The sequence below is a fragment of the Lytechinus pictus genome, chromosome 7, assembly GCF_037042905.1.
Source record: "Lytechinus pictus isolate F3 Inbred chromosome 7, Lp3.0, whole genome shotgun sequence".
In the NCBI taxonomy this organism is placed as follows: Eukaryota; Metazoa; Echinodermata; class Echinoidea; order Temnopleuroida; family Toxopneustidae; genus Lytechinus; species Lytechinus pictus.
This window is the reverse complement of record NC_087251.1, coordinates 23208203-23223370: the sequence shown is the minus strand read 5'-3', so window position 1 is coordinate 23223370 and position 15168 is coordinate 23208203. Positions and strand designations below refer to the sequence as shown.

The 15168-nt window shown below is 35.6% G+C and overlaps 2 protein-coding genes across 2 annotated transcripts in view; both read right to left on the bottom strand.

Annotated features, from left to right (window-relative positions):
* Nucleotides 1-6284: 6284 nt before the first annotated feature.
* On the bottom strand, nucleotides 6285-7880 carry LOC135154613 (uncharacterized). Its single transcript, XM_064101396.1, has one exon. It carries the CDS (start codon nucleotides 7878-7880, stop codon nucleotides 6285-6287), a length of 1596 nt encoding a protein of 531 aa, XP_063957466.1.
* Nucleotides 7881-9331: 1451 nt separating this feature from the next.
* The window catches only part of LOC129265374 (sodium/potassium/calcium exchanger 3-like), a 40643-nt gene continuing 34806 nt past the window's right edge, over nucleotides 9332-15168 (bottom strand). Inside the window, exon 16 of the mRNA XM_054903374.2 lies at nucleotides 9332-14921. Within this exon, the coding sequence (XP_054759349.2) occupies nucleotides 14775-14921 (147 nt within the window). The 3' untranslated portion in view covers nucleotides 9332-14774. The remainder of the gene's footprint in view (nucleotides 14922-15168) is intronic.

Genomic DNA, 15168 nt, shown 5'->3' with positions numbered 1-15168 from the left:
TCGAGCTATATGTATGTGTGTATTGGGATCCGATGGGTATGTCCGTGGGTGGGTTTATGGGTGTATATACGGGTGTGTGACTGTATGTATGTATGTATGCCCTATATTCTAACTTAATATTTAAATGCATATGCATTTTTTTGTAGGGCTCAGCATATAAACAGGCTTAGCTTCTTTTGGGTCCTGACCATTTTTAAATTGTTATTTTGTTTATGTCAATGGATAGTGTATTTATTTTTACGATGTTCATGAACTTTGTTGATTTTCAATGGTTAAATAAATGAAATGAAAATGAAAGGTCCAGTATTCTTCATCCATGTCTTCGCAAAAATCTTATATTCATGAAAGACTAAAACAATGAAAATGAGGATTGGATTATTTTCATCTAGTATCTCCAGAGGCCTCAACTAGCCATTGACTTAAGATTTATCTCGCAAAGTCGATTTGGCGTTCGTTATATTACAACATGGAGAGCTAAATTGTCTCGCCATTCTTAAAAGTCGATGACACTCTAAATCTTCTGTCTGTTCAAAATATGCAATTATCTTTGTTTGTGTTGAATTGAATCTGAGTCGAGGGTGACGAAATTTCCTGTAAACCCCTCACTTACAATTGCCACAGATGGTACTTAAGCATAGAAGCTAATTTTCCTTCTCTAGTACAAAGAATAAAGAAGATAACAAGTAAATGAAGAACTTAGTTCCAAAAGGGGCTAAATCCACTTTTGACCAAAATTTATATTTTTAGATAAATGAACCAAATGCACCATATCGCTTTAGAAAGAGATTGTTTGGAGGATTGGCAAAGATTGATTAAACGTTACGTTTTATTCCAAAATGAACTAATTCTAAGAGGAAGCCCATAGGAGCTCAATCCGCGATGGTCATAGAGGATTTATTAATATAACCATATTACATATATTTATGTATTAAATTTTTTAAGTGCAAGTTGTGCCTACGAGTTTACATTACCAGTGCAAATTTTGATCAAAATGCTTTTACTATAATAGATATTTGAAGTTTTTAGCTCCTTTTGAAATAAAATGTAAAAATCTATCTCTTTAGGCAAGATAACAAGAATTTCCGAAATTTTTCCTGATTTGAATTCCACATGGATAAACATCAGAAAAAATTAAACTGTACTCCACTAGCAATACCAATGTGTTTCGATTAATATTTTCATTGTTAAATATGTTTAAATGTGCAAAAATTGACATTCGATTAACGTTTTATTCCAAAAAGAGCTAATTCAAAGGAAATGAAATTTTCATTTTTTTTTCATAATATAATATGTATATGCATATTATGATACATATACCGCTAATTATAAATATATATTACATATATGACACTAAAATAGCAGCGGATTAGGGAAAGTGGTGAATAAAAAACGACTTACGTGCATTTTACTCGTTTTGCAATAAAACTCTTCAAATATCTACAAGTGGAAACGTACCACAAAGACTTGAGAGCAGACACAATAGCACAGGAAATATGCCGCCTTTTTTAAGTTGAGTAATATTTCGTAGTACAAAACAACGTCTATCATCAAGGTGAAACAATATGAAATTTGAAGTACTATCAGAAGTAAAATTAGAGATTTCTTCAAAAATAAAAGTCAAGGGTGATTATTATGTCAAACCCTAAGCCTCCAAATTGAGTGTCCTTGTCATAAAAAATGAAATACATCAAATTACATTCAATCATTGTCTCTATTTAGATTTAGATTCGATTATTTTAGGTATAAACTTCTATACTGCCCATTTACTGGCAATAGGATTTTCAATAATTTCCATTCTTTCCAAGACTTACAGGTAGGCCCTTATACCTGTGTAGAAAATATTGATATTTTCATGGAAATTGTCAACCTTGCTTTCCAGTCTGACATCCATCAATTGCTTCATATACAAACATTGCACTATTGAAAGCAAAAATACCATTCCAGTCTTAAATATTTCTCTGCTGAATAAAGAAGTAAGTAAGTAAAAAAAATGTTATCTATATCTCCATAATTTTGTTGGTCATTGATACTTGGTGCAGAATGGAAGATGTAAAATGTTCATAATTATTTTTTCTAACATGATTTTAAAAATGTGATTTTTTTCCTTCTATATTTTGTTACAAAACAAGTACTTTATGTAACACACTATGTTTTTTAATTAATGAACTTGATGGATAAAAAAGAGCGAAAAAATGTGCACTCTTTATTTTGATGGAGGCAGCCCCCCCCCCCTCCCCTCCCCAACAATTTCTTACGCCATGAAAGCTATAAACACTTGGATCAAAGCACAGTTGGACAATATCCAGTGTGCACGATTCGTGACTTCCGACCTCTAACCCAAATAGACCATGGACCTTTTAAAAATAATGATTTTAGGGGGAAAAAAGTTCACAGCCTTTAGTGATGTGACACTTGTCAAAATCGACCCTGACCAATTCAACATCACATATTATGTAAAGATAAAAAAATAATTGATCACTTTGCAAAATATAACAACCAAACAAAGACGAACTATCAGGTTGAAATATTCATCTGCATTGAATTCATTTTTATACACTTATAGACATGCACGAACTCACAAACAGGTCAGAACCCCGAAATACAAGGTCTACGTATAAAAAGTTGTATTCATTTCTACTATAGGATTAGGCAAAAATAACTTATCTGAAATGTGAAATCTTACCTTACTTGAATATTTTCTACAAAGTAAAACGTCATCATCCTTCAGAGTCTCGAAGAATAATGATGAAGAAGAAGAGTACTCGGGAGAATTCTGAATTCAAAACACATTAGATTGTGTGTCTATGGCAACCATGACATGCGCACAACTGACTAATTGAACGCTGAAAATACATCCTTATGAAAGTCTCAATGCCTAAAAACGTTATCAACATAATAAAGTTAGTTGGTTTAATGGTAATTATACGGACTGCCGCGTTGTAGATACTACCCCTCGACGGCGAGTCAGCGCTCTAGACTGAAGAAGCCTGCAGAACGAGTAGGCAAAAGCTCACAAGATAAAAACAAAATTGATTGTGGAAAGATGAAAATTTGTTCTATTTGAGTTTTACCAATCTGATGAATCTCTTGACGGCTAATAGTAATTGTTTCTTCAAAAATTAATTAGCAGCCAAAGGCTGAATTGCAGAAACTTGTACAAGTATAATAATACAAACATTGTAATAAATTCATAATTACACAATGCTTAATAAATCAAAATAGTTATACGATCTCTTTAAACAAACTTGTCAAGATAAATTAGTTCGTAATATATCATGCATTATTTGAAGAAACAAAGTATAGAAACGCATGTTAAAAGAGGCAATTCATTTAAAACACACACGTCATGTCCATCAACTTAAACTACGAAATGGGAATGAGAGCAAGAACGGTAGGATTTAGCAAAAGTGAAAAAGGAGGGGAAGTAGAGATAGAACAGGAAATTAAGGGAAGAAAAACAGAGGAGGTAGAAACAGGAAGTTGTAAGGCTGCAAAGTTTAGGTAAGAAATGAAAGCAAATTTGGAAGAACTTGAGTATACATGATAAAGACTATCCTTGTGCAAAAAAAAAGCATTATGCATATTGCATAGACAGGTATAGATTGACATCTGGTTATATAGCACATTAAAAAGTGTAAAAAACTAGCGGTTGAATGACAATTAAAACAACCAGTTTGAATTAGAAGTGACTTTAGTAGTATCAATTGGATCAGTAAGATATTGTGTGTGCAAAAGTAACGAGAACTTTTTACATTTGCACAATTGATGAATTATGAGTTCGAAAAATTTAGACCATGAAAACATGGGAAAGTATTTTGTAATGAATTATTACAATAAAGTTATCACCACGGTATAAATTTTGATATAAAATTTATGTAATACGCAATACAGTCATGAGTAATATCAGTTAATGTTATACAAAAGATAGCACCTTTCAACCAACCAATTAGTACCATAATTGGGACTATAAATTGAGTTGATGTTTCAAGTAATGCTACATGCTAATAATACGACAGCAGAAAAGTCATTGATATTAGATAACTACCATACGTTTAAATATGATCATGTTACATCAGAATCATTTATTTTCCTGTTAGAAGATAGGAAGTGAATTTGTTTTAACAGTGACAAACAGATTCAGAACAAAATACATGCTTGTATATACGGATTGATTAAAGCCTCGTTCAAAAATACAATTAAGGATGAAAACGAACGCTGTACGAAAGGTTTTACACCATTCCGTAAGATCTTCTCAAGAATGCCGTACGAATCCAGCGTTCGCAGACCTTTGGCATACCGTTCGTAGATCTTTTAAGTTACGGAACCCTCTCTTCGTAAGGACAGGCGACCCTAAGAACGTCATAATAATATCGTTATATCCACGCAAGATTTTTTAGGGCTAAGAGACAACTCAAGAAGCCTTAAAATCTTACGAGGATCGCAAGAACACATTTAGTTATTCGTATATAGAAGACTCTTACCGGCGTGTTCGTAAGAACGGCTTATACGAACAAGAGATTCGGATACGGAGCGGCATAAGGATCTCAGTTCGTAAGGCGTTCTTATGATTCTATTAAATAAAGAAAATTTTGAATAATGTTCTCTATGTTCAGCTAATAAAACTAGCAACGGAAAGAGGGATGGAAGATAAGGTACATGGAACGTCTATACATCGTTAGGAGCGCGGAAATAGAAAGGATGTAAGCGTATGCATCTCGTATATAAAGTAGGCCTATTAAAAAACCCCGGTAACCCCTTCGGAGCTGCCATCCACTTCCATCCCGCTTTCATCTGCTATAGGTTCCCGATGAACATCTGTTTGACAACCGCGCTACATACTACCCACGTCCGTTCTTTTCCGTTGTTTTCGCAAATTTTGTCCTTTTCTGGAGCGGGTGAAAACGGATGGAGCCACCTCCGAAATTTTGATCGTCCGCCGTGTCCTTAATTTATGAATACGTTTTGTGTCCGTCGGCCAGTCGGACCAGGCCTTAAGTGATCCATAACAAACATTAATACTGGAAAATCAATTTTTATTCGTATGGGTACACAGAAAAAGTAGGAAATAGGAAATTCTCTTATTTGGCTTCATTCTACATATTGGCTGCAAGAATAATCTGATCGGGCGAAAGACGTATCGAGGCTAATAAACTCCTTCTCTGTGGCAACTAACAAAGTTCATGAACAACGCAATGATCTTCTACAAGCCAATGCGACACAAGGTGGCAAAATAACATAAAAAACAGCAGAGCTCTGAATGTATCTAACATGCAATGGTGATTACTTTCCCTTCTTCGCTTCCTTTGTCTTGGATGACTCACAGAATCAAACGTCTCGTAAAACTTGGGGACAAGGCATAGGCCTACAGAGAGGCACTTGAACCCAAGCAATGGTCATCGTTGCTATTGGACGAAATGACTATTGAACGAAATGATATTGGATCAAACGGAATTAGACGATAGTCATTGGACGAAATGGCATTGGACGTAAATGCTAATCACCCCCTCACCCACACACACACCCTCACACAAAAAAAAAAACTACCCCTGACTTTGTCTCTAACCCAATATCATAATTAATAATCTTTATTCCACTATAACCGTCAAATCTGGTTTTTAAAGGGATGCTCCGGGCTAAGAATAATATGAATTAAACAGATAAAGAAAACTCAGACAAACACCGAAAATTTGATCCAAATCGGACTCGGAATAACAAAGTTATGCATGGCATTTTAAAGATTTGCATTATTCCGGTGAAACAGTTCTAGGCATGTCTTCATGTATATTAAATGAGCAACTTGATGATGTCATATCCCCTTTTGTTCTTTTGTATTTTATTATATGAAATTAGGTTTATTCAATTTTGTTTCTACCAAGAACCGACCAAATTGGATTTACAACTGGTTTTAATTAGTGCATTTGATATTCATTGTTGCAACTGATTTCATAATAAAGAAGACACATTATTCACACATGTATGAAAAAAATATTATTTCATGTAATAACATAAGAAAAGGGAAAAAGGAGATGTGACATCATCAGTCTACCTAATGAATATTCATGATGACGTGCATATAACTATTTTCACTAAATATTGCTAATATTGCTAATTTCAAAATTCAATAACTTCGTTATTTGTTTTCCGATTTTGATGAAACTTTCAACATTCTGCTTTACGATCATGAAAGTTCATCTGTGTTGGTAAAAGATAACGATTTTGTTGAACTTTGGTTCACAACACAAAAAACAGAAAATAACGAAGAGTTACCTCGAAATTTTCGGCTGCTAACTGCAACCTTCGTCAGCGATGTGACCCGATTTGACCTTAGTGACGTAATGGTCGATGATCGGGTCGTAGACATTCGGAAGCTTGTATCGCCCCCCGTCTCTGTTGAGAGAAGGTCTGAACGCCCGGATGTAGATGGCCTCTTTCACACCTCTCTCGAAGTACCGCGGCTCCCTGTCCAGCACTTGTACCTTGTTGATGTCAACACAATGGCCAGGGGATTCGATGTGGATGTGCTGAGATACCTCGGAGGAAGTGGAGCTAGGGCGTCGGTGTTCAAGGAATCTTGTCCTAAGGGAACGTTCTGTTTCTCCTATATAAGATTCCTTAGTCGTCTGTCCTTGACAAGGAATCAAATAAATAGGACCGGTGATATCCTTCTTCTCTGTCTTATCTTTCGGCGCAACCAAATACTGTCTAAGGGTCCTTGTTGGTTTGTAGCACACCCTAATGCCAAATTGTCTGAAATTCCTACGAAGGGCTTCCGATAATCCTTTAACGTACGGAAGTACAATCTGTCCTTTGGGTGGCTTGGGGTTGTCCTTTCTAGGCGGAGACTTTCCTTTAGCTGAGTTATCGATCTTGTTGAAGACCAAACTAGGATAGCCGCACTTGGAGAGAGCCCGTTTAACGTGCGCTTTTTCCTCAGAAACGGTGACTGGATCTGTGATAACCGCTTCCGCTCGATGGAAAAGAGTCTTGGTCACACCAAGCTTATGTTCAAGTGGGTGATTAGAGGAAAAGTTCAGGTATTGGTCGGTGTGCGTAGGTTTACGGTAAACTTTGATATCCAAGTTGCCGTCTGGTTGAATAACCGTCAAAGTGTCAAGAAATGCCAGCGACAGTCCTTCCTCACCTTCAGTGGTGAATTGAATGTCCGGATCAATCAAGTTCAGATGATCAGTAAATTCCTGCGAGAATTCTTTCTTGAGTTTAGTGTGTGTATCATCAACATATCGAAACCACCATATTGGAGGATGAGGTGCTGACTCAAGAGCTAATTGTTCAAAATGTTCCATGTACAGATTACAAACAATGGGGGAAATTGGCGATCCCATCGCTGCTCCATGGATCTGCTGATAATATATGCCATTGTGAACAAAATAAGTACATCGCAGGCAAACATCCAACAGTTTCACAATGTGGTCCACTGATAAGCGAGTCCTATCTTTCCAAGTGTTCACGCTCTGAAGTTTGGATTGGATAATCTTCAGGGCCTTGTCAATAGGAACTGAAGTGAAAAAAGCTGTCACGTCATATGATCTCAGTTCCTCGTCTTCCTCAACACGCGTATTCTTAATACATTCAGCAAAAGATTGAGAATCAGTTACATGGTGACAAGTCTGACCAACTAAAGGTGACATAATGTAGGCAAGATGCTTGGCACAGTTATAAGTAATTGATCCAATACTACTTACAATCGGTCGAAGTGGAATGTTCGGTTTATGGATTTTAGGGAGACCATAAAACTTAGGAGGGGTATCTGTAGTTGGGTATAACCTGCGATATTCGTCTCTGTTGATACCACCGTCTCTCTCTATTTCTTGTAGAGCACTAACAAGCTTCCGAATGTCTACGACCCGATCATCGACCATTACGTCACTAAGGTCAAATCGGGTCACATCGCTGACGAAGGTTGCAGTTAGCAGCCGAAAATTTCGAGGTAACTCTTCGTTATTTTCTGTTTTTTGTGTTGTGAACCAAAGTTCAACAAAATCGTTAACATTCTGCTTTGTTAATTTTACTTTGTTTATTTAGATATAAATATTTTCAGCTCGGAGCATCCCTTTAAGTTGTTACCAAAATGAGCAGGCTCATCATATTATAACTGCACATTTTGTTTAAAAAAAAATCCTGTCTGGCATAGATACACTATCGGCACATTTTGGTAAAAAATCATTTTATCAAAATGTGCAGTTACCAAAATTTGTCATAAAATAATTACGGCACATTTTGGTAAATTCCACATTTCGGTAATTTACCAAAATGTGCCGTAACAGACGTGGCATGCAACCGAATGCGTATCAGGACAACTACCCCCTGGACAATCACCCCCGGACAATTACCCCCCCCCCCCCGAGAACAACTACCTCCGGACAATTACCCCCGACAGTTACCCCCGAGGACAATTACCCCCGGTAACAATTACCCAACGAGGACAATTACCCCCAGACAAAGGGAGAGGACAAAGTCATACGACGGCCGTACGTTTGTGCACCAATTGTTTGATAATTCTACGCTTCTTGTTTGTTGAATCGTTTTAAAATAACAGTTTAATACTTGTCTGTGTTAGTGTTCATTGTTTGCGTTAGCGACTTTCAAAATTTCTACCTATGAAGGTGTCCTTTTAACGTTTTATCTATTTGCCTGATATTTTTCCTGAAATCAAACCCAAAATAAATAAAAATCAGATCAGTTGGAATCAGAGATATTCAACATTTGTGATTATTATGTGTAATCGTGTCCTTTCATGAATGTTCAATTGTCCTACAAAAACTTGAAAATAAAAGGTAGTTTGAGGGACAGTTAACATATTTTCTGATGCATATAATTATGGTAGCCAAACGGGAGGTTTGGGGCGCAAGTCCCCCCCTTTTTTTTCATCGCGCAGAAGGCGCCGCTAAACAAAAAGGAAGGAAAAGGGGGCGGAAAAGGGAGAAAGCAAGGGAAAAAAGACAAAAGTGAAAGAGAGAGAGAGAAATGGAAAAAAAGGAATATAGAAGAGAAAGGGAAAGAGAAATAGAAAGATTTAAGATAAGATAAAGTCGAAAATATTTCAAAAACCTGTGCCACCGGCCAAGACTTACAATGGATCCCGCTTGATTCTAACATCGATGCCGGAGAGGAGGGGGGGGGGGGTAATTTTCAGGGAGTAATTGTCCTGGGGTATATGTCAGAGATAATTGTTCGGGGATTATGGTCCGGGGTGATTGTCCTTGGTAATTGTCCTCGGGAGGTAATTGTCCTAGAACCGTTCGAAAGAGGGTTTCAATCGTAAGCCCCCCCTTTTTTTGAAAGATAAAATGATGACATTTTACTCATGTGGTTCATTCCAATACATTTTCCCAATTTTATTACACTTATGCTCAATTAATTGCAAAACATTTTTGTAATAAAAACAAGAAATTGGTCGAATTAGGCATAATGTTGTGTTTTTAATAATAAACTTAAATCGTAATCAAATGGTTTCTTTTTACTTCATACAAACTCGAGTCTGTTGATTCTGGAGAGGAATCAGTTGTACTGTAAATTAATTTTTCACTCAGAACTCATATCTAGGTCCCATGGGGATATAACAAACTAAGCAGGACTGTATTATAATCATCAAGAGCATGAAAATGATTTTCTGAAATTGATCCGAATTGGTGTGAGTATAAAAATTGTGATAAATTCAATTACATACCTAATATGTCAAAAATTAAAAAAAAAAAAAGTTTGAGAAACAATTTAATATTTTTCACCAAAACTGAAATATCTCTTTATGAAAAAAATCCTAAAAGATTTCCTTTTAGATTGATTTCACAACGAAAATGAACATAATTCTTTGAAGGAGATTATGTATCGCCACAAGTACAAAATGTTACTGTAGGATACACTCTAAAAAATAAAGGTTTACCCATTATTAAGGAAAATGGGACCATGCATGTTGGTTGCAATGTTGCGTTGAAATAGCCCAATATGCATGGGATGAAAAATACCCAGCAAACATACATGTTCCCTTTCTACCCAATATTGGGTAAATTTTTGCTCAGTGTTTTTAGAGTGTAGCATGTTGAAACAATATAATTTCGCGGGGACAATAGTTTTGTCAAACATGTTACTAAGCATATTTAAAAAAAAAAAAAAAAAAAGAAGAAGTCAGAATACGATATACAATATTTCACACCCATATATGCAAAGATTCTGATGTCACAATTTGTACATTTTACAATTCAGTATAAATTCCCTGATCTATCATAATATACCATAAGATATACTTTGTATATTTTTTCTAGCGATATTTTGAACGGAAAAAATATAAATAAACGACAAACTTTGCTTTAAACTAAGTTTCAGGAAGACTACACAAAACATTACAAATGTGGTCACTGTGTTTGGGAAGTGCTAATTCCACAACTGTCGAGAAATTAATGCATTGCGTCTTGGAACGCACAGCTCCATTGATACTTTTACAAACAAATTACTGTTGATTGAGAATATGACCTTTCATTCATGATAACAAAATCTAATGTTGCCAATGCACGACTGAAATAATACAATAAACATGTACTGCATTTGCTCAATGTTATAACCGGATAAAAGGAGTGAGACGGGTATTGCTGAACGAGGAGTAACCCCCAACACGCTTGTCCTGGTGGGTGTTTCATAAAGCTGTTCGTAGGTTAAGAGAAACTTTAAGAACGACTGGTGATCCTTCCTTGTAGTAAATGAACCATTAAATGTTCATTGGTGATTGATTAGCGCGTAAGAAAGGTTCACCAGTCGTTCTTAAAGTCGCTCTTAACTTACGAAAAGCTTTGTGGAACGGCCCCTGTTCAACTGACGAATCATGGCGCTCTAATGATATCCAATAATGAAAGCTGTTGTCCCACTGACCCTATAGACGTGACACATTGGAATTCATTGTTGTCATTTGATTGACCAACATAAAGAGAAATTTTGAGAAGGTTCATGTGAATATTCGTAGTATGATTAATTTTTTTAACAATGCTTAGATGAATTACGGTGGGCTCCCTTTAAAAATCTTGTGTAGAGCTTACTTTTGCAGGTTGCAGGTGTATATCTTTGAAGTCAACGAAGATGCTCCATGAGGACAAAGAAAGAAAAATAATAATACTTAACGGTGAGGGGAATTTCTAACGACCGTCCGGGACTACCCCAATTATGTTTCTTGTGTAAATTTTACTTTCACTAAAGTAATTCATGAATTAGTCTTTGTTAGGGCATATTTTTGTTCCAGATAATAAAAATGATTCGTGTTTACAAAAAAGTGTTTGTATTGTGACAGGGGCGTCGCGCTACATGCAGGGGTTAGGGGATGACTGCCCCAACACTTTTAAAGAAGAGAAACTTATTTTTAAAAGGATGAGAGAAAGAAGGAAATGAAGAGAGAGTGGGGGCGAGAAAGTAAATCAAAGAAGAATTTAAAAAAGTGAGACGTGTTTAAAGTTAACCTTTATTTCCCCTGTAGTTCAATCGAGATAAAGTGACGTCACCTTTGTTTCGGTCCGCCCGGCACCTATCGAAATACCACGCTGCATAAATTGAGACAGTGTTTCAATCTAAATGAACACCGTGTAGATCAATCTTTGGGTGGGATTTTAGAAGCAAAACACATCAATGGTGGGAGAATAGGATTGAAGATCGTTCGGGATTGCCAGCGAAGTGTGGGGGTTATCACGAACGGACATTATGTTTCATTTTCTTTTTTATCTATAGTATTTGAATCAACGAAAACTCCTAGCTCAAGCATTGCATAAACTTTGTATGGTATGGTTACATTTACTAAACTTGACTTATTGGCCCAAATAGAATGTTGTTCGGTATTACCCGACTTACCCCTCGTGCTTATATGTGCAATACAATTCCCTTGATTGAAATGCCTTGCATTCTCAAGGAATAAAAGTATCTGGAAAGTATATTAGACTATACAGATTTATTAATTATCATACTCATTTTTATATTCTTCATCTATTGGCAAGATACATCATGTGGTTCAATGGAAAAATAAAGTGGATTTAAAAATATGCCTTTCCAAATATCTGGGAGTTGCTTTGATAATGCTTTAACATTACAAATAACATTGCCATCGAGGCATAATTAATTAGAATGTACATGTCTTTGTGCCGTTACGAATAGACCAATTTAAATAAATGTTATCATAAATATCAACTTCATCCATTTATACAACTACACTTTAATTATGTGCATATATACAAAACACTTCACAAAATATTAAATATCTTGATAAATAGTTACACAACATTGCATCTCTCATTATCCTAATAAAATTTAGTATCAAATCAAATATCTCTTTTACTGAAATAAACATTCTTATTCTCTTCAATGCATAGATTTACGTCGTAAGTGAATAAACTATCACAACAAACTTATTAGGACATGGGACTCGTCGAATACAAAGAAAACTGATATCAAATCTCTTTATATAAACCAAAGAGACTCGCCTTTCTCATCGTAATGGCTATCGAGACATTATTTCACACATGGTGGCATTATTTTGGCATATCAAAAACATTCCATGTCGTCCCATCACCAATACTATAGTTCATTGCACGATTGCACAAGGGGAAAATATCAAACCTACATTTATGAATTAAGATATTCGGTAATACAAATTTAACTAAAAGCCTAATCATTTAAATCCACGTGATCGATCATGCAATAGGCACATGTAATCACCGAATTAAAAATAACTTCTTACAAGTGCACTTTTCGTACTTTACATTACTAAACGTGTATTGCCAGAAATCCTTCAACCTACAATACTCTAAAATCATTAACTACACTAATATTATATTATTGCAACAGAATGTTGAATGACAAACAATACTTTATCAATCACTCGATCTACTAAACGATAAAAAATCTGCCATGGTCAAGTATTATCGAGTTTAATGCAAATTTAAACCTCCAAGTTGATTCTAACAAACACGAGTGTCACATCAGCTATATCATTTCAAAACCATTTTAATTTTATGAATACTAATTGTTGTGTCAACAAAACAAGATAAATGTTCCATTTATTTTCATCCTTCTGAGTCAAACAATTTTATTCAATAAACCTTTCATCAAGTTTCGTGCTTCAGATTATCGTTTATCTTCCTCTTATTAAAAACAAGTGGAACGTCTCTGGCAGTCTCGCCCGCATTACGCGATTCGATATAGCACAAGTGCTGACTTTGAAAACAATTATTGAATAATTATTCACAAATGAAAACCTTCATATGATAATAAAATACTACGTCCATTGACCCGAAATGACCTTTGACCACGATCATATGACCTAAGACGTGTGCAAAACAATGATTCATACTTGATTAACCTTATATCTACGTTTCATGAACTAGATTAAAAAACTTTTTAAGTTACGATGCCAATTCAACAACAGGTACAAAGTTATTGACCTTAAATGACATTTGATGTTGGTCACGTGATCTCAAACGCGCACATGATATTTAGGGATACATGGTTGCTCTTATGTCAAGGTTTCATGAACTAGATCCATAAACTTTTAAAGTTATGACAATTCCACAAATACCCCTAACGTTACAAAAGCCTGTTGACCTGAAATAACCTTTGACCTTGGTCACGTGTCCTGTAATTCGCATAGGATTTTCTGGGATACTTAATTGCTCTTATGTCCACTGAAGTGTCATGAACTAGATCCATACAATTTCAAAGTTATGATGACAATTCCACAAATATCCTAATATATCCAAAGTTGTTCGTAGACCCTAAGTGACTTTTGACCTTGGTCATTTGACCTGAAAATCAGGCAGGATCTTCAGTGAAGCACCATTACCTTATGTCTAAGATTAAATGAACTAGGTCCATATACTTGATAAGTTATGACGATATTTCAAAAACTTATTCCCCCAACGCGGTCTAAGTTAATTGACCCTAAATGACCTTTGACCTGGGTCATGTGCCCTGAAACTCAGACAAGATGTTCAGTAATACTTGGTTACTCTTAATTCCAAGTTTCATGAACTAATATTCTATACTTTCTAAGTTCTGATGACATTTCCAAAACATAACCTTGGTTAAGATTTCAATGTCGACGACGTCGCCGCCGCCAAAGCAGCGCCTATAGTCTTGCTCTGCTATGCAGGCGAAACAAAAAACTATTAGGCATGTTTGCCATAATCCGTTTTTCAATTTCGTTTTAACAGATTGAGAAAAAAAATGGTTGCTCATTGTACCTTGGAGATTTTAAAGAATTTAACGCTGGACAGTTATCTGTATAATCGAATATGAAGACTTATAAAAATTGCATCCCTTTAGCAAACGAATATTATTACGGTATTAAGTCATATCTTTATCTATGTACCAGTACACATAAATTGAATTATTCTTTTGAGTTTGAGCATTGACGTCACAGATAGGTGAGCACACTTGTAGCATCGTTGGCGAATAATGCTGGTTGTGATGTTCATAAATCTTGAATTATTCCACCGTTTTGGGGTTTCATCCGGACTACCCTGCTTGACTCCATTCAACAAAGTAGCGAAAAAACATCCTCAGCATTCCCAAATGAACTATCCATAATTCATCATTATCAGATTAAAGTGTACTTCCTTTCATTATGATGAGTTGATGAAGTAACTTTTTGGCATGTCCTCTTTTTTTTCCACTGTGATTTCCTTCACAATGAAATCTTTGAAACAAACTTCAAATATATTGCAACTGGTTGCCAACCAAAGTTTCTCGGCATCGATGAATGAGATATAAGATGGTGTACGATGCTGCTAATTCTTGCATATCGGTGGGTTCACATAACCGAATACATTCATTTCTACCATGATTGAGAATGAGAGGAAGACCACATAAAACAAAGTCAGTAGAATACCGAGTCGTCGATCTAACCTCCATTTGTTGAAATGAATCGCCAATATCTGCGTTTAAAAGTAAAATGGAATGTACGAACTTGTTATTACCCATAACTCACAAAATCTCATGTAACGTTTATTGCAGGATGATCTCAACAATTTTTTTTCGGTCTGATCTATAAAGACAGAAAGAAAACCCAAATGATTGTCATTTTTCCGTTGCTCTCATTTCAATCTTCGTTTTGATAATTTTCATGAACTGATGGATAAATTTGAATTAGTGAAATATACTACACAGATTGACTGACAAACG